The sequence below is a fragment of the Panthera leo genome, chromosome D3 (assembly GCF_018350215.1).
Source record: "Panthera leo isolate Ple1 chromosome D3, P.leo_Ple1_pat1.1, whole genome shotgun sequence".
Taxonomy (NCBI): domain Eukaryota; kingdom Metazoa; phylum Chordata; class Mammalia; order Carnivora; family Felidae; genus Panthera; species Panthera leo.
The window spans coordinates 11,162,078-11,188,489 of NC_056690.1; the positions used below are offsets into that span (position 1 = coordinate 11,162,078).

General features: G+C 52.3%; 1 protein-coding gene and 1 long non-coding RNA gene across 6 annotated transcripts in view; one reads left to right on the forward strand and one right to left on the reverse strand.

Moving 5' to 3' along the window:
* RBM19 (RNA binding motif protein 19) overlaps positions 1-23,313 on the reverse strand; it is a 148,874-nt gene extending 125,561 nt beyond the window's left edge. For all 5 annotated transcript variants that reach the window (XM_042909844.1, XM_042909840.1, XM_042909843.1 and 2 more), the window contains exons 1-12: positions 23,161-23,313; positions 19,107-19,289; positions 17,343-17,468; positions 17,106-17,144; positions 16,612-16,804; positions 15,275-15,516; positions 13,600-13,680; positions 5,944-6,022; positions 3,715-3,786; positions 2,571-2,774; positions 1,125-1,255; positions 3-124 (exon numbers count right to left, since the gene is read on the reverse strand). In XM_042909844.1, coding sequence (XP_042765778.1) covers positions 3-124; positions 1,125-1,255; positions 2,571-2,774; positions 3,715-3,786; positions 5,944-6,022; positions 13,600-13,680; positions 15,275-15,516; positions 16,612-16,804; positions 17,106-17,144; positions 17,343-17,468; positions 19,107-19,289; positions 23,161-23,196 — 1,508 coding nt within the window. In that variant the 5' untranslated portion in view covers positions 23,197-23,313. The remainder of the gene's footprint in view (positions 1-2; positions 125-1,124; positions 1,256-2,570; positions 2,775-3,714; positions 3,787-5,943; positions 6,023-13,599; positions 13,681-15,274; positions 15,517-16,611; positions 16,805-17,105; positions 17,145-17,342; positions 17,469-19,106; positions 19,290-23,160) is intronic.
* A 142-nt stretch (positions 23,314-23,455) lies between these two features.
* Positions 23,456-26,095, forward strand: LOC122203735. The gene is made up of 3 exons (XR_006195318.1): positions 23,456-23,707; positions 24,915-25,015; positions 25,957-26,095. It is a non-coding gene; the product is annotated as an uncharacterized LOC122203735 (long non-coding RNA).
* Positions 26,096-26,412: the final 317 nt, after the last annotated feature.

Consider the following 26,412-nt stretch of genomic DNA (forward strand, 5'->3'; position numbering starts at 1 on the left):
ACCTGGAGCTGTTGGCTTTGTCTTTAGATTCTTTCTTCTTCTTATAAGACGATGATCCCGAGGTGTCGGTGTCCTCACTGGCTTCCTTCTTGATGGTGGACGGTAACACGTGTAGCATCCTGCCCTGTGGGGGGCGGGGGTGAGAAGGGGGTAGAGAGAGGAAGGGAAAGGGTACGTCCACATCCTGCCTCAGGACACCAGTCCCTCCACCGGCAGCTGGAAAGGCTGGACAGAGTCTCGGGAAGAACCACGTGGCCACCCACGCACAATGTGGGGCCTGGCCATGGGACTCAGGGACGGGACACTGGTGGGGACCTTTTGACACAGCCTCACAAGGGAAACTGAGTTTATAAAATGCCTGCAGGGGTGCCTGGGTGGCTCAGTCGGTTGAGCGTCCGACTTCGGCTCAGGTCATGATCTCACGGTCCGTGAGTTCGAGCCCCGCGTCGGGCTGTGTGCTGACAGCTCAGAGCCTGGAGCCTGCTTCGGATTCTGTCTCCCTCTTTCTCTGGCCCTTCCCCTTTCGAGCTCTGTCTCTCTCTCCCTCTCAAAAATAAACATTAAAATAAAAAATAAATAAAAAAATAAAAACAAAATGCCTGTAGCAGCCCCCCTCCTGTCCTCTCGCACGGAGGTGGGGGCACCACATGGGCAGGAGCCAGGTCTAGCTGGAGAGATCAATAAATCATGAATGAACGAATGACTGGGGCAAAAAGGAGAAAGGGAGCTCGAGGTGGCCTGGGCTTGAACAGGCCTGCTAAGCACACTACATGGTAACACTGGAAAAAAGGAAGAGTTTCTTACACCCTATTGTGACCATTTAATATGACCAGGTCCAAACTCTCTTTCCTTATTTCTCTTCCCAGCGGTATTTCTGGGGACGGACAGCATATTGGTTCGTGTGACAAACAGTTGGGAGTGTGTACTGTGTGCCGGGCGCTGTCCTAGGTGCTGAAGGGCCCTGCCCTCATGGAGCCACCTTCCACTGGCTCCGGTAAAAAGGAGTGGCTTCGCACACCATCACGCGTGTTTTCTTGTAAACGTGGGTGCCTGTGCACGTGGGCACACGCACCCCTTCTCGACCTCCTGGGCCCAGCCGCCACCCGCCAGCCTCGAGCAGTCACCTGGAACACCTGCCCATCCACTTCGGCGTAGGCCTTCACGGCGTGCTCGGGGAACATGAAGGTGACGAAGGCAAAGCCCTTGGGTTTCTTGGTCAGGCTGTCAATGGGGTAATGAAGCTCAGACAGGGGACCTGTGGACAGGAGAGGCGTCAGCACCTCGGGGGCCGGGGCTGGGCCCAACACGCAGATGGGTTTTAACACATAACAGCTGCTGTTCTGGGTTGGTCACGGCCACTTGGCCCAAGGAACAATGTGGCAAGTGGTTGGCACCAGACCATCTCAAGGGTCAAGAGTGTCCTTGATTCACAGTCCTTTATGCGGCTACCCTCAAAGTACAGGTGCCTGGGCTGGATCCTGCCTCCACACGGATGTGTGTGGCCTTGGGCAAACCCCAAGCCTCCACATGCCTCAGTCTCTCGTCTATAACACGGCACCCCAAGAGCACCGAGCTCACAGGACACCAGTCAGTACATCCACAGGGGCATCAATGTGTGCAGTGTGCTGAACGGCACTGCTCCAGAGTTAGTGCCCCAGAGGCTTCTGCTGTGACGTGATCATTACGCTCTAAATAAAGCCTGTCTGAACCGGCTTCCACCCTAAACATCAGGCTGCCCTCTCTGTCTTCATCTTCCTGAACGGACACCTGCCCGTCCCCTCGCCCGTGCGGCCCAGCCCTGCTGTGCAAACCAGGGCAGTGGCCATGGGCTGGGAGGTTATACCAACGTGCCTGCTCGCAGAGTCCTGCCCGGGGCCGCCCTGCCCCCACAACAGGCACTCAGCCGAGCTCAGGTCCTCACGGCCGTCTTCCAAATGGAAGTGAGGGATCCCAAAGCTTCCAGGCCTCACCTTCCACCTCAAACCCTCACTTCCTTCCCTCCAACGGCCTTACAGACACACACAGCCCTGCGTGCCAAGCGGAATCCCAGGCCTTCCAATTCTCGCCTGAGAGAGAACAGCAGCAGCGACCGTGACGGCGGACATGACCCTTGCCGTCAAATGCACTTGGGACGCTCGGTCTGGAGAGCGAGGCCTCAGACGGTGGAGCTCAGACCGAAGAGCACGGTCACATCCACACCACCAGCGACCGGACTTCAACCACTGAGCAGCGAGGCAGTCCGGACGGCATGGGCAAGCTCCGCAAAACGTTTCCGAATCTCGTCTGTGCTGGGGTCAGACGGTGAGGGCAGGTTCTGACAGCACGCGAGGCCTATGATGCCACCTTTCACTGGGGGCCCTGCTAACCCCCAGTGTAGGTGACATGTCGACGCTCACCCCAGCTCAGGGATCATTAGCCCCATCTATGGATGAGCAGATGGAGACTAGAGGGGTGACACCCTTTGCCTGTGGTCAGGAGCCCCCCGGGAGGCGGACTGGACCGGAACTCAGGCCGTGTGCTTGCACTACGTGCCGTGGGCGTGCGCGGTGAGCAGGAGACGGGGCCCCTACCGAATCTGGAGAAGAGCTGTCCCAGGTCTTCCTCGGTGCTGCTGTAGGGCAGGTTCCGTACGAAGAGCCTCCCAGAGTCGGCCAGGTCCTCCTCCTCTTCGTTCTCCCCGAGGGTCCGGCCTGGCCAGGGTTTGGCGCTGTTCTTCAAGGGCCCCTTGGCCGTGGGGGCGTTCTTTTCCCTGAACACCTCGATGTAGCGCCCGCCTGCAGGAGGAGGGAGTCAGGGCTCCGGAGCAGGCCCGGAACCTGCCGGGACTGCTGGGTCGCGATCCACACTCCCTTGCCGCCTTCCAGGTGTCACGGCCAAGCCGACAGCGCGGGCTCTGGCTCTACTGCTGGGTGGCAGTCTGGGCCGGTGCTGGGCCTGAACCCGGAGGGCCCCCTCCCCGAATCTCACCCATCCGACTTCAACCCTGGGGGAGCCTGCCCCGCCACCCCGGGCCCCTGTGCCGCATCCCCTCTGGGGGCGGGCCCCCCCGCAGGGCTCGCAGCTCTGCCCGGGCAAGGGTGTCACGTGACAGCCAACGCTGGAGAACGGTCTCTGTGCAGCACCCTGTGCGCCTGATTAGACCCTGATCATCCCCTCCACGTGCAGGTAGTAGGTGCTCAATGAAAACCGACCGCCTGACTTACTAACAAGACTCCTCGGGCTTCCCACCTTTCCTAACAGCACTCGTGTCCTCACTGGGGGGTCACTGGCTGGCCCTGAATCACCTGTCTGTCTGCGCTGGGACGCGTCACAGACTGCATCCGTGGACATTGTTCGGGTGACCCCCCCCCCCCCCACCCAACGGTGGGAACATGTGCTTGCTGCCCCCTCCACTGAACGGCCTGCCCGCGAAGCCAGAGCCGGCTCCCCTACTCCTCCGGGCTTTGCTCCAATGTCACCTGGGTGAGGCCCAAGTGGATGAAGTCCTGTTTCAAAACACGGCTCCTCCAACCCCAGCCCATCTGACGGCTGCCTGTCTCTGCCCGCCGCGTGTCAGCTTTCTCCAGGAGGGCAGAGACAGGTCCGTTCTGCTCACCGCTGTATCCCCCGTGTCGGGAGCAGTGTCTGGCCCCCAGCAGGCCCTCCACAAAACTTCACGGGGCAAATGAAGGAGCCAAGAAAGCCCTGCGAGCAGGCAGGGGCGGGCGTCCTTACCCATGTACTCCCTGTTGCATTTGAGAGCTTGTTTCACTTCCTCCTCGCTGCTGAAATCCACAAAGATGTACCCTGAGGGACGATGACAAAGACAGAATCTGTAGACACGGGTGGGAGTCACCCAGGAGTGCCCGTGCTGTGCTAGGTGTCCGGCGGGAGCCCGAGCAGAAGGTGGGGGGGGGGGGGGGGGGGGGAATCTCCCATTTCTGCCAAGTCTCCAAAACACAAGCCGACTCTCCTGCCCCCTCCCCCTCCCCGCCCCAGGCCAAACTTCCCTTTGCAGGGAGCCAGCGGGGAGACACCGTGGCCCGGCTGTACATGTGGAGGGCCTACAGGAGTCACGAACACGGGAGGCCCTCACCTCCCTTCCAGCCTCACCCCACCCGAACCAGGGCCTGCCCCATGGCCTTCCCTGGAGACGTGCCCGAAGCTGCCGTGTTATGACCTGCTTGGTGCCTGCACTGCCTTCTCCACATCTATGAGCGCCTGAGGCCCCAACGTGCATACAAAGGAGGACCCAGGAGTCCTTCCTGGAGCCCGGACGGACTGAGGCCTCACACCCCCACCTCACACAAGGCCTCAGTGCTGTCAGGAAGCAGAGCGTCAGGGCTAACAGATGGCAGGGCTGTGACCTCGTCCAAAGCCCACGGTCCGAGGCCTCTATCACAAGGCTGTTTATTCCCTCCTAAGATTCTCCTTCCTGTCTGTTCCCAAAGGCAGGCTCCTCATCCGTCCCCATAAACATCCTCCCCCCCCCCTTCCCTCCCCCTCTGCCACACCCCAGCCCAGCCTACCGCTCTGATCCTTCCCAGGAGGGCTGCAAAGCCCCACCCGGCCCACGGCCCCAGGACCCTCCTGTCACCAGCCAGGGGTCCGTTCTATATCCAACCGTGGCCTCCCTATGCTTTAAGCCACTGGCAGGGTCCTGCGCCCAGGCTGAAGTCCACGGTCATTAGCAAGCCCCAGGCCTGGGGGCCAGGTCCTGGGTCCTCACCGGCTATTCTAAGGGGACATTCTGCCCCTCCTCAAAAGCATCATGGTCACATGCCTGCTCCCTCCAGTTCCCAGGCCTCCAATAGGGTTTAATAGCAGCTCTTGGGGAGTGTGCATAGGTGTTCAACCCTGTTTAGATGCTGTGTGTGTACTAACTCACTAAACGAGTTAATACAATTTAATGAGGCAGGACGCCCTACTACACAGTTGAGCAAACTGAGACAAAGTCCCTCATCCCTGGGCACAGGGCTCGCGAGCGGCCGAGCTGGGATCTGAGCCCAGGCAGGCGCTCGTCACCCCGTCCTCCACCGCGCTCGGAGAGCTGGGCAAGGAGGGAGGGCTGGCAGGTGGAGCGGACCCTCCTGGGAGGCAAGGTTGCGTGCTCAGAGACCGGGGAGGAAAGATGACAAGACCCTCCCAAAGTAGGAGCCCTTGCGTCCCTAGACATCAGCCACAGTTCCTGAACCCTCCGCCCATGCCAGAGTCTTCTCGCCCAGGATGCCCTGCATGCCCAGTGCCGGCCTCCCCATGGCCGGAGGCCCTCAGTGCATTCCTCCGTATCCTGCAGCCTCCCGGCCTGGCCAGCGGGTAGGCTCTCCAAGCTCAGGCCCTTCTTTCCAGCATGCTCCCCACCCCTCCGAAGCCTAGAGAGGGGGCCGGCCACCAGGAGTGGGAAGGGGCGCAGAAGAGGGCAGCACAGGGGCAATACCACACATTCTCAGCAACTCAACAGTGCTGCCCGTGGACCCGGCCCAGAAAACCCCAGGACCAAGGACATCTGCTTTTTTTTTTTTTTTTTTTTAATGTCTACTTATTTTTTTTTTCAAAGAGAGAGAAACAGAGTGCAAGCAGGGGAGGGGCAGAGACAGAGGGAGACACAGAATCTAAAGCAGGCTCCAGGCTCTGAGCTGTCAGCACAGAGCCCGACGCAGGGCTCGAACCCACAAACCGTGAGATCATGACCTGAGCCGAAGTCGGACGCTTAACCACCCAAACGCCCAGGGTATCTCTCTAAACAGAACAGGTGAGCCGATGAGCGCAAGTGTGGGCTGAGGTGGGGAGGGGAGAGAAGAGGAACAGGTTAAGACGACCCGCCAGGCCGCCAGGGAGGCTGGCCCTGGTCCTGAGCGCTTCAGCCCGTCCACTGAACGGGGCCCCGCAAACCGCAAACCCAGCAGCTGCCCCGAGCCTCCATCGATACCGCCTGCCTCCCCCTCAAGCTGGCACCGGCCTTACCTGTCTTGTTCCCGTGAGCATTTCTCACTATTCGAATGGCCACTGGTCTCAGCGGGGCCAGGAATTCCATGACATTCTTCTACAAGAAGAAAAGGTTTTCCTCCTTTATCGACCCAGTAACAGACGTGCAACCCCATCAAGAAACGGGGGCCAAATTTCTGAATTCAGAGAGGTCCCCACAGTGGCTTACCCTTCAGCATCTCTCGCACCTCTAAACAATACGTATCTTTTCCCCTTCGTAAAACTACCTTAGAAAAGGTTTGTAAAAAAAAAAAAAAAATTGGGAGTGAAAAGTATGAATATATCTGTAGAGTAGTAACGTCCCAATCAGCATTTTCAGGCATGGTTTCTGATCTTTTTTCTTTTTACATATTTGGGATTAACTCTTTTGTCACTTCTCATTAATGCACAAATATCTGTCCATGTTACTTCTTCAAGGTGACACATAGAAACTTAAAGGGCTGTTGTAGACAGTCCCCGATTTTCTGAACTCTTTCTGTTTTGGACTAAAGGTGATTTAAACACACTTTCTTTTTTCTCTTTTTTCTTTTTTTTAATGTTTTATTTATCTTTGAGAGAGAGAGAGAGAGAACGAGAGAGAGGGTGACAGAGAATCCAGAAGAGGCTCCCGGCTCCAAGCTGTCAGCACAGAACCTGATGTGGGGTTCGAACTCATGAACCACAAGATCATGACCTGAGTCGAAATCGGACACTTAACCAGCTGAGCCACCCAGGCACCCCAAACACATTTTCTTAAGACGCCCACAAATGTACACAATATTAGCAAATGCCGAAAAGTACAAAACAAGAAGTCAAAAATGGCCCCGGTTTCCAATGCCCAGCTCACTTTTGTTGGCTTTTTATTAAAAATGAAAGTAGGGGAACCATTCTCATTTGTGTACTGGCTTTTAAGCCTGTTAGAGAAGCTTCAAAGGTGCAAGCCACCGTAAAAATCAAGGCACAGAAGACGAATGGAAGAAGTCCAGTAAAGTTGGGAATGTGTGCTGTTACTGCCCCCATTTTTAAAAATGTCAAATTACCAAATTCTCCCCCCCCAAAAACCTTTTTCCTCATTTTCATGTGCCTACTGAGAAATCTAGCATATGACGGAAGGTGTGTCCTTTTTATGGGGCACCGGGGCGGCTCAGTCGGTTAAGCGTCGGACTCTTTTGACTTCAGCTCAGCTCCCGATCTCACAGTTCCAGAGACTTGAGCCCTGCACTGGGCTCTGTGCTGACAGTGCACAGCCTGCTTGGGATTCTCTCTCTCTGCCTCTCCCGGGCTTGCACTCTCCCTCCCACAAAATAAACATTTAAAATTAAAAAAAAAAAAAAAAAGGTGTTATCTCTTGGAAAAAAAAAAAATTCATCAATCTACACTCTTCTGTATGTTGCATGTTTTACTTGATGGTACATCCTGGGGACCTTCCATACCAGGACATTCTTTTAAGTGACATACCATATCCTACTGTTTCAATGTGCCCCACCTTAGTTAACACCAGCTAACTAAACTCCAGTTCGCGCGAGTCAACGAGACCTTGTGTTTTTCAGTACGGGCACTACGGAAATTTGGGGCCTGGTGATCTGTCCTGTGCACTACAGGATGCCTGGCAGCATCTCTGCCCTCTGCCCCCAGATGCTCCCTCCTCGGCTGCAACAATTGAAGCCATCTCCAGATATTGTCAAGTGACCCCTAGAGGGGGCACACCATCCCCAGCTGAGACCCCCTAACTTAGCCACTTCTTTTTTTTATTTATTTTTTAATGTTTATTTTTGAGAGAGAGAGAGAGCAAGCAGGAGAGGGAGACACAGAATCCGAAGCAGGCTCCGGGCTCTGACCTGTCCGCACAGAGCCTGACATGGGGCTCGAACCCACGAACCGTGAGATCATGACCTGAGCTGAAGTCGGACTGAGCCACCCAGGCACCCCTAACTTAACCACTTCTTTAAGGACAAAGTGTAAAGGTTGTTTACTGGTTTTTGTTTTTGGTTTTGGGTGTTTTTTTTTTTTTTGCGTTTCTAAATAACACAACATAAATTGATGCATTAAGTTACCAATTAAATAGTAACACGAAAAGGCTGCAGTGAACATTCTTGCACTGAAATCTTGGTGTATGTGAGCCGTTCGCCTACAGCAAACTCCTAGCATTAAAATTGCTGGGCCAATGGACTTCAAGCTGTATTACAAGCTGTAATCATCAAGACACTATGGTACTGGCACAAAAACAGACACTCAGATCAATGGAACAGAATAGAGAACCCAGAAATGGACCCATAAACGTATGGCCAACTAATCTTTGACAAAGCAGGAAAGAATATCCAATGGAATAAAGACAGTCTCTTCAGCAAGTGGTGCTGGGAAAACTGGACAGCAACATGCAGAAAAATGAACCTGGACAGCTTTCTTACACGATACACAAAAATAAACTCAAAATGGATGAAAGACCTCAAAGACAGGAAGCCATCAAAATCCTCAAGGAGAAAGCAGGCAAAAATCTCTTTAACCTCAACTGCAGCAACTTCTTACTCAACACGTCTCCAGAGGCAAGGGAAACAAAAGCAAAAATGAACTATAGGGACCTCATCAAAATAAAAAGCTTCTGCACAGCGAAGGAAACAATCAGCAAAACTAAAAGGCAACTGACAGATTGGGAGAAGATATTTGCAAATGACCTACCAGATAAAGGGTTAGTATCCAAAATCTATAAAGAACTTATCAAACTCAACACCCAAAAAACAAATAATCCAGTGAAGAAATGGGCAAAAGACATGAATAGACACTTCTCCAAAGACATCCAGATGGCCAACCGACACATGAAAAAATGCTCAACATCACTCATCATCAGGGAAATACAAATCAAAACCACAATGAGATACCACCTCACACCTCTCAGAATGGCTAACATTAACGACTCAGGCAACAACAGATGTTGGCAAGGATGCGGAGAGGATCTCTTCTGCGTTGTTGGTGGCAATGCAAGCTGGTGCAGCCACTCTGGAAAACAGTATGGAGGTTCCTCAAAAAACTAAAAGTAGAACTACCCTACGACCCAGCAAGTGCACTACTAGGCATTTATACAAGGGATACAGGTGTGCTGTTTCGAAGGGACACGTGCACCCCCATGTTTATAGCAGCACTATCGACAATAGCCAAAGGATGGAAAGAGCCAAAATGTCCATCGATGGATGAATGGATAAAGATGTGGTATATAAACACAATGGAGTATTACTCAGCAATCAAAAAGAATGAAATCTTGCCATTGGCAACTACGTGGATGGAACTGGAGGGTATTATGCTAAGTGAAATTAGTCAGTCAGAGAAAGACAAAAATCCTAGGACTTCGCTCATATGAGGACTTAAAGAGACAAAACAGATGAACACAAGGGAAGGGAAGCAACAATAACATAAAACCAGGGAGGGGGTACAAAACAGAAGAGCCTCTTAAATACAGAGAACAACAGAGGGTTCCTGGAGGGGCTGTGGGAGGGGGGATGGGCTCAATGGGGGAGGGGCACGAAGGAACCTACTCCTGAAATCACTGTTGCACTGTATACTAACGTGGACGTAAATTTAAGAAAAAAAAAAAAAAATGCTGGGCCAAATGTATGTGGCTTCTTAATTTTGACGGACGCTTCCAAACTGCCCTCCAAAAGGCTGCACTGCACACTTCTACCGACAGCCTGCCAAAGTATTATCGAACTTTTAAAATGTTTGCAAAACGTAATCTTCCAGATTGGACCTGTAGTTCTTCAACTCTGAGTGAACTCAAGTATCTTTACTGGCTCATATGAGTTCTTTTCCTTAAAAGACCTCCTAACCTTTTGTCCATTTTCCTTTCAGGTCACAGGTCCCAATACCAACCTATTTATTTGTAAGTTAAAGAGACCTGCCTGTTCTTTGGTGATGAATGTCTGTCATCTCTTGACTTTATGACATCTGTCGTCCTACAGAAGGTTTTAACTGCTGTGCAGTCAATTAATCCATGTTCTTCCTTAAGGCCACCAAGTTCTGCAACAGCTTGGAGGGCAGTGTTTCATACTAATATGATAAGTAAATTCACCCCATGCTTCCTCCTGTAACTTTCATAGTCTCGTTTTTTAAAGCTTTCGGTACATCTGAAATTTATCTTGCTGTAAGGAGTAAGGCAGGAATCCATCTTTCATTCTGCAGAAAAGCTCACCGATTGTCCTATTATTATGTATAGAAAAATCTCTCTTCTCATTGATGTGGACCACCCCCATGACACTAAAGTAAATGCCGATATAAATTTGAGTTTATTTCTGGATTCTATCGTATTCCATCAATCTGTCCACAACTTTGCTTGAACCAAACTGTTTTAAATGCTATAGCTTCAATCAGGTTTCAGTATCTTGTAGACAGAGGTCTATTCTTGCAGGATATTCCCTATTGTTACACCATCCCCTCTCGTGATGAACTTATTCTTCTGTAAGAATTGGTATCTTTACTTTCCAAAAATATATGGCTTTCCATTTATGTTAAGTATTCTTTTAAGAATCCCTCACTGGAATTTAACATTTCCTTTATACAGAACCTATAAAACTTTCATTAGAGTATCTATAAAGCCTCCCTTCACACACACACACACACACACACACACACACACACACACATAATGTTCATCAGAATATCTAGAGGCAGGTTTTCTTTCTGGCTTAAGCACAAATCTTTTCTTCCACTGTATTTTGTTTTTGTTCATAGAGAGGGAAAAAGTGACTATTTTTTATGGCATTAGTTTTGCAAAAAGACACCTAACGTTTACTTATTTACGGTTTTTAATTTTTTTAGGTTTACTTATTTTTTGAGAGAAAGAGAGAAAGAGCAAGCCGGGGAGGGGCAGAGAGAAGGAGAGAGAGAATCCCAAGTGTAGGCTCTGCACTGTCAGCACAGAGCCCAACCTCACGAACTGTGAGATCACGACCGGAGCCGAAATTGAGAGTCAGATTCTTAACCGACGGAGCCACCCAGGTGCCCCATCACGTTTACTTATTAAGTAAAGCATGATTCTCTGCATGTTTGATATTGAAAGGATTCTGACTCTAAATTACCCGATAATTCAGAGAGTCTAGTGCGACCCAAATACTGACTGCAGAGATGAACTTGGATGAGCTTAATTTTTAAGAATCGGTAAATACAGGGGCGCCTGGGTGGCACAGTCGGTTAAGCGTCCGACTTCGGCCAGGTCACGATCTCGCGGTCCGTGGGTTCGAGCCCCGCGTCAGGCTCTGGGCTGATGGCTCGGAGCCTGGAGCCTGTTTCCGATTCTGTGTCTCCCTCTCTCTCTGACCCTCCCCCGTTCATGCTCTGTCTCTCTCTGTCCCAAAAATAAATAAAAAACGTTGAAAAAAAAAAAATTAAAAAAAAGAATCGGTAAATACAGACTATCAAAACAGAGGAACCCTTCGAAAGAAAAAAAAAGGGCAAAGATATATATGGTTGGGCACTTTGTAAAAGAGGATGAATTACAAATGTGATTGGCCCCACCAATGATTTAAAATATAAATTAGGATGGGGTGCCATTTTCTCCTGTCACGTTGACACAGGTGAACACCCGGGGTTCACAGAAGCGGGCATTTCCATACGTTGCTGAAGACAGTGTAAACCAGCAATATGCTTCCGAGGGCAACTGACATTCCGTATCAAAGCCTTGAAAGTGCCCGTGCGTGCGCCTGCGTGATATCTGTCTGAAGCAAGGGTTGGCAAACTGTGGCCCGCAGGCCAAATATTGCCCATGGCCTGCTTTTGCATGACCTGAAAGCTAAGAGTGGTTTTCCATTTCTGAAGGGTCATTTAAAATAAAGGAATGTGGTCCAGATACCATAGGGCCCCCAAAGCCTAAACTCTGTGACCTCTATGGAAAAAAATCTGACCTCTGGTCTCAAGGAATGCTGACCGCATTATTATTATTAACGGCGAAGTCTGGAAACAACTCCCAGGTCCCACCTTTGGGGATTGGGGGAGTACATATCACAGTGCGTCCAGAGTAAGTCACGTGCAACGTGAACGACGACGCTGGTGGTGTAGGATGCAGAATATTCTACACCACGCCCCCTCCCGATGAACTTAACTCTTTTACAAGAATTAGTATCTTTACTTTCTAAAAACGTGTGGCTTTCCATTTATGTAAGTGTTCTTTTCAATCCCTCCCTGGCTTGCTCTCTCTTTCACTCAAAAAGTAAATAAACATAAAAGAACTTGAAAATAGTAATTAAGTAAACATTAGATGCCTTTTTGCAAATCTAGTGACATAAAAAACAGTCACTTTTTTTCCTCTCTAGGACCAAAAACAAAACGCTGCAGGATATTCAGCATTCAAAAATATTGTTGATATATTGTGAAGTTTGAAAATAGTTTCTACTGTAGGAATGCTTTTTAAGCTAGAAGACGGTGATCATTGTTTATATACTAAGAAAAAACTGTCTAAGATCAACTCAGAATTTATTAGTGGTTCTCACTGAGATACAGGGATATGTGGGGGGGGGGGGGGCATGTGGGTGTGTAGGAAGTTGTCCTGCTTTGCCTGGGACAGGCAGGAAGTACACCCGCAGGAAGTACCCCTGCGTCCTGGCTCCCTATCTGGTGAGCATTCCTCTCACCCTCAACTTGATTAAAGAACATTTTATTTACCTTTTTTTTTTTTAATGTTTATTTTTGCGAGAGAGAGACAGAGACACAGCATAAGCAGGGGAGGGGCAGACAGAGAGGGAGACACAGAATCCGAAGCAGGCTCCAGGCTCCCAGCTGTCAGCCTAGAGCCCGACGCGGGGCTCGAACTCACAAACCACAAGATTATGACCTGAGCTGAAGTCAGATGCTTAACCGACTGAGCCACCCAGGCGCCCCTTGAACTTTTTTAATGTTTATTTTGTTTCTGAGAGAGAGACAGAGAGACAGAGCATGAACGGGGGAGGGGCAGAGAGAGAGGGAGACACAGAATCAGAAGCAGGCTCCAGGCTCTGAGCTGTCAGCACAGAGCCTGACGCAGGGCTTGAACTCACGGACCGTGAGATCATGACCTGAGCCGAAGTCGGCCACTTAACCGACGGAGCCACCCAGACGCCCCAAAAGAACATTTTATAGGTTCATCCTAGTTCTAAGTAATTTTACTTTATTTAGCTACTTAAAAAAAGTCTTCTACTGTAAACTTTTGTGACTTCCATAAAGGAGGGAATCTGAAGAGTTCTCTGCTGTGTAAACCCAGAATCTAACACTACGGCCTGCAGGCCAAAAGCGGCTGGCAGCCCGTTTTTGTCAGTCAAGTTTTTCGGGCGCACAGCCATGCCTATTTGCGTACCTATCGTCGAGGGCGGTCTCTGTGTTGCCACAGCGGGTTGGGCAGTCACAACAGGGACCGTATGGATCACAAAGCCCTGAGTGTTTACTAGCTCATCCTTTTCAGACGTTTTCACCAGAGAAAGTCTCCCATGTAACCAGGGGATGAAACTGGTCTTTCTCGGTCTCTGTTTCCTGACCCTGTCAATGCCCGAGATCGGAAGCTCTCAATTTGACCCCAATGCCTTCCAGTTCAAGTCCTCAACTGGTCCTGAAGTCCCCATGCAGCACAGCGTCCTGGAATCCTCACCCCCGTCCCCTGCTCTCCCAGGGGCTCCTTCCCCTCGTCACGTTGTCGGCACCTACCTCCGTGACGTTGAACGGGGCTCCCCGCAGCCTCACGGTGTGGGGGGTGGTGGGTTCCTTCTGGGTTGCTGGTTTGTCTGCCTGAACGACGGCAAGAACAGAAAGGGCCACAGTGAGTTTCTTGCCACAGCTGCAGGAGGTGGCCCTTCCAGACGCCTCGGCAAGGACTCAGAGGCACGTGCTGCCAGGGCGAGCCGCGGGATGCTGACAAGCATCACGCCGGCCGTGGAGGTGCCGTGTGGCTGGCGTGGAGGTGAGGGCGTGCTAACAGGGGCTCCAGGCCACAAGGAGGGGCAGAGGGCCCGGGATGGAGCCTTGAGGTACCGCGACAGTCGCTACCATTGACTGGGCTTGCTCTGTGCCCGACACTGTCCGAGGCACTTTGCAAACGCGGCTGGCCTGCTGAATCTTCAAAACAACCTTAGACGATTGTGGGTTCGGGATCTTCTTTATAATGCCGGAACCCAAACCACCCAGAAAAAAGGTAGGTTTTCTATAATCTCTTTGGCAACGAAACTTGCCCTGACTTGAAGTCACCTGCCAGGACAACCTGCCCTCAGCTGATGCGAGGCAACCTACAGGCGACCCTTACCCTGAGGGCAGGAGTGGTCCTTTGTGGTTTCACTGCAGAAACAGAAGTATGCGATGACGGACCAGACCCCACTGCGGGTGCCACACCGCCAGGGGGATCTTCCTGATCTCTGAAACTTCCAGGGCCAGCAGGTGCACCAGCACAGGGGTTTGGGAAACCGGACACAGAGGCCACTGCTATGCTGAGTGTCATTTCAGACGAGGAGAAGCACCCTCACCCCGGGTCCCACGGCTACTCTGTGTCGGGGCTGAGATCTGAACCCACAGCTCTAGGAACTCGACATTAGTCCCGAATATACATTTTTAGGAGAAAAGGACGGAGTGTGCAATCGGAAGGGGCCGAAAATGAAGGACGGAGAAGGATGAAGAAAGAAAAAGAGAGAGGACATGTGGCACCTTGAAGGGAGCTGGCTGGGGTATAGGGAGGTGAGGGCATGGAGCCCAAACACGACCCACCGGGTCCCTAAGCAGAGAGAACGCCCTGGTGGGGGACAAGGCGGCCGTCCCTGAAGGTCGCACCCACGTTTATAATGTAGACTTCAGAGCACAGCAGTCGTGACCCCACGACTTCCCAGCCGTGACCTTGGGCAAGTCGCTTCCCTCCTCTGGGCCTCGGTTTCCTCACCTACAAAATGGGACAGGAATCCCTGCACGCCCCCGCTCCCCAGAAGGCTGTCCTAAGAGTCCACAACAAACGACAAAGCGCGCGTTGTACCCAGCATGTAGTAAGCACTCAATTAATCCCATCGGTATTGCCGACCGTGGGCTCACACCCGCCTATCCTGCTACGAAACATAAAGCATCACCTGCTCCTACCTCTCAACCGGCTCATTAACACCCCTTGGCTCCGGAAGGCAGGTGGCCTCTCCACGTTGCCACAGAAAATAAACTCGGAGGGGAGAAGTGCTTGCTCTAGGACCCACGGTGAGCAAGTGGCAGGGCTGAGCCGCAGAGCGGTCTTTCCTTTATGATACCCGCCGCCAGCCAAGGGGCCGCAGCGAGCATGGGCGAGGACGAGGGCACACGTCCCCTCCCCGTCCTCCCTCTGCCTCCCGAGTGCCCGCGCACGTCCTCACGCACACACCTCAGCGCCGGCCGCCCCCGGCCTCTTGTCCCTGGACGGCGCGTCCTGCTCCGGGCCAGCCGCGCGCCCCCCTCCGTCTTGCCGGACGGCCTCGCTCCCGTCCGCACAGCTGACAGCTTCGTCTTCGCTCCCCTCCTCCTCCGAGGATGACAGCGACTTGGACGTGACCATCTTGGATTTCAGGTAGTCCATGTCGGACAGTTCCTGCTGCACGGCCGCCCTGGGTTCGCGGCCACCCTCCTCTGCGAAAAGCAGGGGGGGCAGTGAGCGGAGCAGGGGCGGGGGCGGCAGAGGGCCACCGGGGGCAGCCCCGGCGGGTCCTCTGACACGTGACGTTAACCGGGGCGAACTGCGGGGGGTTCCGGTATCTCACGGGCCACGGCTGGTCGAGAGCCACGCGACTCCCCGGGCCGGCCCTGCCCTCGTCAGCCTGCTCTTTCGACTACGGCCTGCGGGACTCTTCTGAGAGCACGGACAGGACCGTCACTCCCGGAGTGGCCTCCAGATGCTCCCGGGACACCCACCCTCTTCCTCGGGCCCACGTGAGCTGCCCGGCTTCTCCCCGGCAGCCACCCCAAACCACGCGGGGTCCCCTCGAGCTCCTGCACTTCCCTCTGCCCTGTGCCCTGGCCACCCTCTGCCAGCGACCCGCTTCCCGCGCCTCCCCTGCTGTATCCCACCAGCTCCCAGCGAGTCGTCTGGACTCCAGTGTTGCCAGAAGCTTTACCAGGCCTGAAATTCACATGGAAGTCATTCTCCCGCCTCAAAGCAAAATCGACGCCCGACCCACGACCACAGCAACTGCCACTCGGGATGGCGACTGCTCCCGCTCGCATCCCCCCCCCCCCCCCCCCGGCCCCGTGACGTGGCCGTGGGCCCCTGCTGAGGACAGAGGTGCCCTGCCTCACCGCCTTCAGGCCTCCGCTCTACGGTCCCCTCCTCAAGAGGCCTTCCCCGGGAGCTCTCCTCCCCCCTTTCCTGCTTTGTCTCTGTGGCGCCCGTCTTTAGGCACGTCGTCAACACTGAACTTCATCTCCTGTGGTTTCTCTCCCCACCACTGGAATGGAGGCTCCATGCGAGCAGGATTCTTCTGTCTTTTGCTCACTGCTATGTCCTGAATGCCCGGCATTCAGGGGGTGCCCCATAAGTATTTGACTGACTGTGACCAGGCCCGGTCAGGGCATCTTGGGTGGGATAACCACCCCCACTTGAGGACAGCGTCTCTCACAGTCGTCTCCTGTGTCTGGCACTGAGGGGCCCAAGGTCACACCCCTGCTGGTCTGGACACACGCAGGGGCACGCGCTCCGGCAGGGAGGGTGCACGCGGATGCCCTTACCTTCCGGGTCCTCCCCAGGCCCCTCCTCGTCACTCTCCTGCCCCGAGTCGGAGTCGAAGTTCAGGTAGTCACTGCCAGGCCTGCCCTTCCCTTTCGAGGGCTCGGCGTCCAGGGCATCGTTCGCCCAAGTGGCTGTCTGTGTCCGCTTCTGATGAACCGACAGGAACTCCCGGAACTCGGCGTCTTTCTTCAGCTGGTGGCACCGGGGCCGGGGACAAAGGGGGACAGGCAGAGAAGGCTCAGCTAGGGCGCACCCGCCTGCCTCCCCGGAGGATGAGAGCATTCGCCGAGCTCACGTCCCTGGTCTCCTGAGGACCCTGGGGGCAGTTGGTGGTACCCTTCACCAGACTAGAGGACTACGGAGCCACAGACACATGGCAAGGAAGACGAGGCCCACCTCTGCCTGCCAGGCTGCCTCACCCCCTCTGAGCCTGCCGCAGCCCTCCTAGCACCACCCAGGGCACCCACGCTCTCGGCCAATGGGACACACTCACCTTCTCCAGCTCACTCGCTACCTTTTTCGTCTTGTCATCCTGCAAACAGAAGTCGCAGATGGTGAGGGTCACAGATGAGGGGGAAGGGGGGACAGAACACATTGCCCGGGGAGCACCCGCCTTCAGGAACCACCCGAGGGGGGGTGTCTGGCCATTCCCGCTCGCACCGCCCAGCCCATGCAGGGGCCACCACCTTGCTGACATCGGGGATGCGGGTGGGAGTGACCTTCTACGCACTTTCTTAGGTTCCGTCGAGACGGAGTCTTGGCCTTTTGAGGGATTCTTAGACTGGCTTGTTTTCTGGGCATGCTTGCTCCAGGCCCGGGGCTTTGTCGGGTCCCCAAACGACTTGCAGAACTCCACCTGCATGGGAGAGAGAGGGTGATGGGGACACTGCCACCCGCCCAGCACGGGTGCTCCCCTTTGGCACCTGGGAGCCGGGCCTTTTCACAAAGGTGGCTGTCACTTGCTGGCTGAGTCGGCTGAAGCAAATCACAACCGATCCTTGAACCACAACCCCCGAGTTCCTGTCTCCACTCCTGTCCCGATCACCCAGGTCGAAGGTCGCAGCCACTTAACCTTTCCGATGTTCAAAGTGGGGAGGGTGGGGGTCGCTCCCACCTGCAGAGGGCTCAGACTGCCTGGCGCGTGGAACTTGTGGGTGAGTGCAACGATTCTGATGACTTTAGCGAGGACGGGCAAAGGCCGGCAGGGACTACAGACGCCCCTGGGACGATACGAGTTGGAACCGTGCGGGTCCGCTTGTATGCAGATTTTTTTTTTTTTTTTTTTTGCTATATACAGTACAGCATTGTGAATGTCTTTTCTCTCATGATTTCCTTAATGTGTTTGGGTTTTTTTTTAGCTTATTTTATCGTAAGATTACAGCACAGAACACATATAACATGCAAAATACACGTTGACTGTTATCAGTAGGGCTCCTGGTCAACAGTAGGCTATTAGTAGTTAGATTTGGGGGGAGTTGAAAGTTCTGCACGGATTTTTAATTGCGCAGGGGGTCGGCTCTGGAGCCCGAGTTCTTAGCCATCCAGCCCCCAGGGTGGCTGACGCAGGGGGTCGAGGCTAAGCTAGCGGCCTCCCGGATCACTGTAATGACCGTGGGGCAAGCTCAGCTGGCCCCAGAGGACAGCTCTGGGGTGACGAGACAGGGGGGCGACCGCTCGGAAGCCCGGAAGTGCTTGGTGTCCAGCCTGAGCTGAGAGCCACGCTTTCTGCCACACTCAGGAGGGCCGGGCGGCCACCTCTGCCCCCTGGGGACAGACTACCATCCTGACACACCCCTTTGTAGGGATTTTCAAAATAGTTCTGTTTCTGTAGCAGTGACATGTGTTCAGCGTATAAAACTTAAATCAACAGAGGAAAGTACAAGTGGAAAAAAAAAAAGAACCAAACAAACAAAAACCCGTTTTTACCCTAACCCTTATGACCCAGAGGGAGAAATTAACGTTTTGGTAAAAATCCTTCCACGTGGCTCTCTTCATTTCACACACTTGTAGACTGAAAAATACGAATTGTCTGAATGGGATCTCATGATACACACTTGTCCAACATCTGGTTTTCTCTTCCCACCAGAGCGTTAAGGATGTTTTACCAACTCATTAGATGTACGTGAGTGACACGGGCAGGACCTCCTCCTCCAGGAAGCTCTCCTGACCCCTTCCCAGGCCAGGACCCGGGCCCCCTGGCGCTTCCCCGTCACAGCGCTGACAACACGGACTGAAAGCGGCCTATTCACCCATGAGGACGGGGCCAGGGGCACGATGTTTCTCTAAACCCCCAGCATCGGGTGGGCGCTCCCCGCCCCCACGCTGAGTCGGAAACTGCGGAGAAAGCTCTCCAGGGGATTCGTACGCAGGAAGTTTGAGCACCGGTGAGGTGGACCGGGGCAGCATGGTCTGGAAGCAGCCAGGCTCCGGACAGGAGCGGAGAGGGGAAGGTCAAGGGGGGTCAGGTTCGACGGGCAGGCGGAAGTGGACTCACCACGATCCGGGACGTGTCGATAAAACTCCTGTTGAAATGGTTCAGTGCCGATCGGGCCTCTTCCTCCGACTTGAAGCCGATGAAGCCAAACTTACGGAACTTGCCGTCTTTGGTGAACTTCAGGCTGCAGTCGGTCAGGGCGCCAAAGGAGGCAAACAGCTGCCTGAAACGCTCCTCCTTCATCTGGGACGGAAGGGGCGCAGTGAGGGAGGAGCAGGGGAGTCCTCAGGGCCAAGGGGGCAAAACCGGGCTGGAAACCCCGAGGCCCTGGGATTCCCTGTTAGGATAAGGAGAGCGAACACATCGGGAGGTCAGCCCTGTGGCCACTCCACAGCCAACACCTGATAAAGATAAATGTCAGGATAAATGCGTGAACAAATGAACATGGTATAGGTTACATGTGTTTGCTCATTGTGGTGGACGGTCGATGTCCACATCCTAATCCCTGGGCCCCGTGAGTATATGACTGCTGATGGCAAAGGCATTTCACAGATGTGATTACATTAAGGATCCTGAGACGGGGAAGTTCTCCTGGATTATCCGGGTGGATCTGAGGTCCATGTTCCACTATACGAGAGAGACAGGAGGGTCAGGGCCGGAAAAGGTGATGGGATGTTGGAGACAGAAAGAGACTGCACGATGCCATGCTGTTGGCTTTGACCATTCAGGAGGTGGCCAGAAGCCCAGGAGAGCAGGCAGCCTGGAGAAGCTTAAAAAAGGCAAGGAAACAGATTCTCCCCGGGAGTCTCCAAAAGGAACGCGGCCCTACCAACACCTTGATTTTAGGATTTCAGCACCGGGGTGGCTCAGCCGGTTAGGTGTCCGACTTTGGCTCAGGCCATGATCTCACGGTTCACGGGTTCGAGCCTCACGACAGGCTCTGCACTGGTATTGTGGAGCCTGCTTGGGATTCTCTCCCTCTCTCTTCCTCTTTCTCTGCCTCTCCCCCACATGCACCCACTCTCTCAAAACTAACTAATAATAAGATTTAAAAGAAACAACAAGGTGCTCTGCCCTCCAAAACTGTAAGATTACCAATGTGTGTTGTCTAAGCCACTTCGTTTGTGGCAATTTCTTGTAATAGCAATAGAAAACTAATTCATTAATGTTCTTAGGATTTGGTCACGGGGCCCACACTATAGAAACTGGCTCCTGGCCCCCATCCTCACTCCAGCCAGGCTACCCATCCAATTCAGTGAGTTTTTTTATTTTATTTATTTATTTATTTGTTTATTTATTTTTTTTTTTAAATGTTTATTTATTTTTGACAGAGAGAGAGACAACGCATGAGCAGGGAAGGGGCAGAGAGAGAGCGAGGCAGAATCTGAAGCAGGCTCCAGGCTCCGAGCTGTCAGCACAGAGCCCGACGCGGGGCTTGAACTCGCAGACTGTGAGATCATGACCTGAGCTGAAGTCGGACGCTTAACCGACTGAGCCACCCAGGCGCCCCACAGTGAGTTTTTTAAGCAGTGACTGGGAGAACTGTGTGTATGTAGTACTGGGGACACCAAAAACCCCCCAAAATAGCCAATACAAGGTCTAAAATTAAAAAGACTGGAGACCTTGGCAGCCCAGTAGGAAGGAAAAACACATTTTCTGAGGCAGGTTCTTAACAACTCTGTAATCATTAAAATCTCGTATCACCCTATGAGTTAGGGATTATTATCCACGTTTTTAGAGAGGAGAAAACGAAGCTCATGGAGGACCAATGGTCTACCCAAGGTCTACAGGATCGAGGTCTGTGACTCAGCTCAGATACATAAAAGGCAGTGAAATTCATCACCCCCACTACCTGGGAAGAGCCACGCGCAAGTCTGACCCCACCATTCCTCTGTCCAAAACCTCTTGGCGACTTTCGGACGCCAAAGGCTCATGGAGAAACCGCTAAGGTAAAACACGCAATTCTCCACGACCCGGCCTGACCCACCCCTGCAGTACCACCTCTTGCCAAACTTCTCGAAGCCCTCCCCGACTCCCACCTCTGAGGTTTTACTGGTCGTCTCCTGTGGGTGCAATCTTCCCAAAAGGCCCCGGCTAACCCCTCATTCTCAATTCAGTCATCTCCCCCAGGAGGCCTCTCCCGGACTCCTCAGGTGGGTCAGGTAACCAAGCCGCCTGTGCTCACACAGCACAGGGTCCTACTTCGATCCCTGACCTTATGTCACAGTGATCTGGCTCCTGTTCTCCTCTGCTAGACTGCTCGTGCTCTAAGGGAGGGGAGGGGGGGGGGCTGAATTTTATCTCCCACTATCTACAATGTCAGCAACATAACAAGTACTCACTACTAAATACGTGTTGGGAAAGAGTTAAGAAAAGTGTATGCTATCGTGCAAAGAGAGGCAGTACGGTGAAGGGGTCAGGAATGCACATTTCTAGAAGCAGACTGCTCAATTCAATCCCTGCTCTTTGAATTACCAGCTGTGTGCGACCTCAGGGAAATCCCTCTCCTTTGCTGTAGTTCGGTTGCTTCACCTTTAAAATGGGCGTAATAACGGAAGCTACCTTGTAGGGCTCTGCTGAGGAATAAATGAGTTACTTTACCGAAAGCCACTGGTGCAGCGCCTGGGACGCAGCGAGCTCTCCAAATGTCACCTACTGCTACCATTGGTTTTCGCGAATTCTTTCATTCATCAGACAAGACAAGCAAGGGTAAGAGAGTCAGTCCAACGAGAGAAGAAGCCCAATGAGACGGAAGTTGGGAGGGTAGCTATGCTAAAGTCCTCATCCATCACCGTGAGGCACCAAGAGACACTGCCTAAAGCAGATGGATGCATCAACGTGTATTCTGAAGGTTTACTCCTTAGGGTAAACAATGGAAGAATTAAAAATAATATAACAGACAGTTAGGGAAAAACACATGATCAAAATTCCTCATCTTGCTTAGGGGAGGGTCAGCAGACAGTCACTGAGGTAAACAGACCACGAAATGGAGGACAGAGCACGCTATTTAGACATGAAGAAACACCAATGAGGAGTCCCAAAAACAAACCACTGAAGATGATTCCTCCTGGACAGAAAGACAGAGGCAGGATGGAGCAAAAGATTTTGCTTCTCATTTCATACACCATTGCGCTGTTTGAATTTTTTTTTTGTAGTGTTTGAATTCTTAAAATCCTGTCATAGGTCCCCCACAACTGCTGGGGGGGGAGGAGTTACACACACACACACACACACACACACACACACACACACACAATAAAGCCGAAATGGCTTTGTGTTGTCACTCCTAAGGAGAGAACCTCCTGAGGAATTAGAGTTAAGAGTCCAGAAGACGTCTCATCCCATCCAAAGGGCACATTTTGTATCTTGGGAACGAGCTTACTAGCCACACCAGTGGTGTGGGGGCTCTTCATCCCCACAAAAGTTATAGCAAAATAGGTAAGGATGAACCCCTGGGGCACGCTGCCTCCAGGCATCTGACACCACCTACTTCCCGGCTATTTCTTCACTTATTCGTTCCACATGTTTTTACTGAATGTCTACCACGTGCCAGGTTCTGTGCTGGGCTCTTGAAACAGTGACAAGTGTGACTGGCTCACCCCTCTCTACTTACTGGATAAACGGTTGAAAGCCCTTCACACGCACTCAGTCTCCTTCAATGATGCCCACTGGCCCTAAAGTTGGGAGTCAGGATTGTAACGCAGGTCCTCAACCTAATACTCCCCATTTGCCTCTCCAACAGTTTCCCGAGTGGGAGATGAATACCAGTGCAGGGTCCGACCCAGTCACAAGTCAACAAAAAAACGTGATCGGACCAGAGGGGTTGTGGAAGAGAGTATTCAGCCCACGTGGGGTGTTGGCATCTCCGCCGGAAAAGTTGTCGGGATGGAAGTCAGGTACCCTCGGACCGGCTGTGGAACCTTGAGCGCTCGCTGTCCCCCTCTCCCAACTGTCAAATGGGGGATTTGCCACCGATCCTGCCCTTTTGGGTTTCGAATACGTCCTGAGTCCTGCCCCAGGGCCGAAGCCCCTCAATTCTCCCCAGCCACCTCCTTCCTAGCCCCCAACTGGCTGCTCCCAATTTCAGATTCTCAAGTCCAGGCCCCGCACTCACCCCATTCGGGAGGTTCTTCACGATCAGTCGCGACATGGCGCACGATCCCCACTGGGTTGCGATGCCAGCGCAGGTGGACAGCGTCTTTCACCAACAACTTTCACGCTCCCGCTCTGGGGGCCGCCATCTTTGGCGAGCCGGAACAAGATCACGTGTTTCAGACGTAAGCCCGCCCTCTCCGGAAGCAGGCGTGGCCGAACCGGAGCGACCCAAGGAAGTCACACCCCTCAAGGGGCGGGCCTGAGCGCTTGCATTCTGCGCATGCGCAGGCTGTTTTCGCCGGTAGAAAGCCGCGGCCCCGCAGGCGCCCGGGGGCGCTGGTTGGCTGGGGGGTCTGCGTGTGGCGGGTTGGGCGCTTTAGTGCTGGGGAACACTCGGAAGTCGTTTCAGCCCCCTTCTGTATTTTCTTTTATTATTGAATCCTAAAACAGCCCGAAGAAGGAGGGGGGGGCGGTAAGGATTAGGGATGCTTGCCTCCCATTCAGAGATAAGGAAACTGAGGTTCAGAAAGGCTGCCAGACACCATGAATCTATGAGAGCGTCACTTGTAAGTATTAGAACGTGTCCATTGGAAATAAACATCTCTGTTTTGCGGGCGAGTCCGCTGGGAACCAGATTAAGGCAGCTTGCTCAAAGTCACAGAGCTGTGACATATTAAGTAGTATTAAGTAGTCTTAAGAGCTAGGATTTTGAGGTTGGTTGGTTTCCTACAGGTGCTGTAACATTACCAGAAACGTGGTGACTTAACAGAAATGTATCCCTTCACAGTTCTGGAGGCAGGAGACCCCAAATCAAGGTGTGGGCAGGGCTGCACCCTCCTGGTAGTCTCTAGGGGAATATCCTTCCTTGCCTGGTCCAGCTCCCGGTGGCCCCAGGTGGCCCGTGACTTGTGACGGCATCCCTCCAGTCTCTGCCTCCTGTTGACAATGCCTTCTCCCCTGTGCATCTGTGTCAAATCCACTCCCCTCTCCTTTCTCTTACTGGGCTTAGAGCCCATCTCAAATCCAGGATGATCTCACGTCAAGATCCTTAACTTTCTATCTGCAAGGACCCTCTTCCAACTAAGGTCACATTGGTAGGTTCCAGAGTGTAGGGCATGGGAGTGTATCTCTTTGGGGGACACTATTCAACCCCCTTCATGAGGCTTTATTTGCTTTGTGTAGAGGGTTACTTGGAAGGTCGAATTTCGCCCTCTCCGCCTCTTGTAGTCCCTTCCGAGGAAAGCACACATACACATGTAAAAATGTACCCTCACACGCCTAGAGTGGATGATTTAAGGGGTCACTTTATTCAGCAGATATTTATTGATATTCGTGAAAATGCTCTTTAATTAAATGACAATTAGGGGGTTGTTTTCTGCACACAGAGACCCTGGTCAGGAGGGGCTGAAGCAGGCTTTATAAGGCAGCTCCAGGATATTAGCCTTTTATGAGAGGGCAAGTGTGGGTTGCCCCACCAGTCCTGGCTTCATGTACTTTTATTTTATTATTTTCATGAACTGCCTTTATTAAAATGTGCAACTAAACGTAGCCTTCCCTAAAGAAATTCACAAATCAGAAGGTCTTTCAAAGGTATTAAAAGAAATGGAATGCTCTTTGCCAATCTGTGTGTCCCAATGCTGGACCAGGAAAATATGGTCGCCACATGTCCAGGAAGGAGGGACTGCTCCTGGGTTGTATTGCATATCCCCGTGCATTTAATAAACAGCCACGTTGTAACGTTATTATTAATCTTCTGTTCTCCTTCCTTGCCAGGTTGTCTCTTGCCTCCTTTTCTCTCCCAGCAAATATAATCTGGGGGCACCTGGGCCCCACCAGACCGGCCTCTCTGATCACACTCAAGGATTAACAATCAGGTAGGTCTAAGCCGGCTCTACCGGAAGCTGCCATCATGAGTGCGCTGGGGACTGTGGGAAGTTGTGTCTGGATCGTGAGGGAGTTACCTTCCCAGGGGGAAAAGGCTGCGGGAAGGACTTGGAAGGGTTTGGTAGAGGCAGGATAGAGAGAGGACAGGAGACTGGAGTCTTGATTTCCTCCACATGAAGAGTCTAATTATGAGAAGACATCAGATAAACCCCAAGTGGGGGACATCCAAAAACAAAATCCCTGATCAGGACTCCTCAAAATTGTCAAGACGTCTGAGAAACTGTCCCGGCCAGGAGGAGCCTGAGGAGACAGGACAACTAAATGTAACATGGGATCCTGGGACAGAGAAAGAGAAAGGCTGAGGACATCCAAACAAAGCATGCCCTTTAGGTAATAATATTGTATCGATTTTGGTTCCATTGTGACAAATGGACCATCGGGATGCTAACCCGCAGGGGAACCTGGGTGCAGGGTGTGTAGGAACTCTAATAGTCTCACAACTTTTCTGTAAATCTAAAATGATTCTAAAAGAGTTTATTAAATCTTTTTTAAGGATATTTTGAAAATTAAAGGGATTTGAGAGGTCGGTATTTATAGATGTGGAATAATCGCTAAGGTGTGTTAGAAAGGGCAAAGAGCAAGGTGCAGAAGAGAGAAGTCTCTCTGCGCCTGCTTGCCTGATACTAACCTGCCCCACCATGAGAAGACCGACCTTTGGAAAGGGCTTCTATACAGTAAAATAACAACGGATGCCTCACATGCCTTCAGGCATGATCCTTTCTACTTAAGATGTCTCAACCCCCTTCCCAGGGGCCCTGCGAAACCCACCTTCCTTCTCAAAATGTCTTTTGGTAAATGACTTAGATTTTTAAGGATACATCCAGCAACCATCACTCCTGTTTCCCCATCCAGTCTGTTCTCCTTCCTACAGGAAACCACTGTCCAAAGTTCTCATCCATCTGTCTCTCCAGGGACAGCCAAGCCTGTGGTTGTCGCAACAGGAAAGGAGCCACATCAGTGGATGTGTGTGTGGCTCTGTTCCAATAAAACTTTATTGATGGACGCTGCCATTTGAATTTCCTATCGGTTTCATGGGTCCCCAAATAGTACTCGTCTTTTGATTTTTTTTTTTTTTTCAACCACTTAAAAATGGGAAAACCATTCTTGGCTGTGCGGTCATAGAGAAATGGGTGGCTGACCCAATTTGGCCCGGAACATAGTTTGCTGACCTGTACGTGGAGGCAACATGGGTAGAGAGCCTTTTCCTTTGAGCACCTTGCTTTTAGCCCTTTCTAATACGCCTTAGCGATTATTCCACATCTATAAATACCGACCTCTCAAATCCTTTTAATTTTCAAAATATCCTTAAAAAAAATTTAGTAAACTC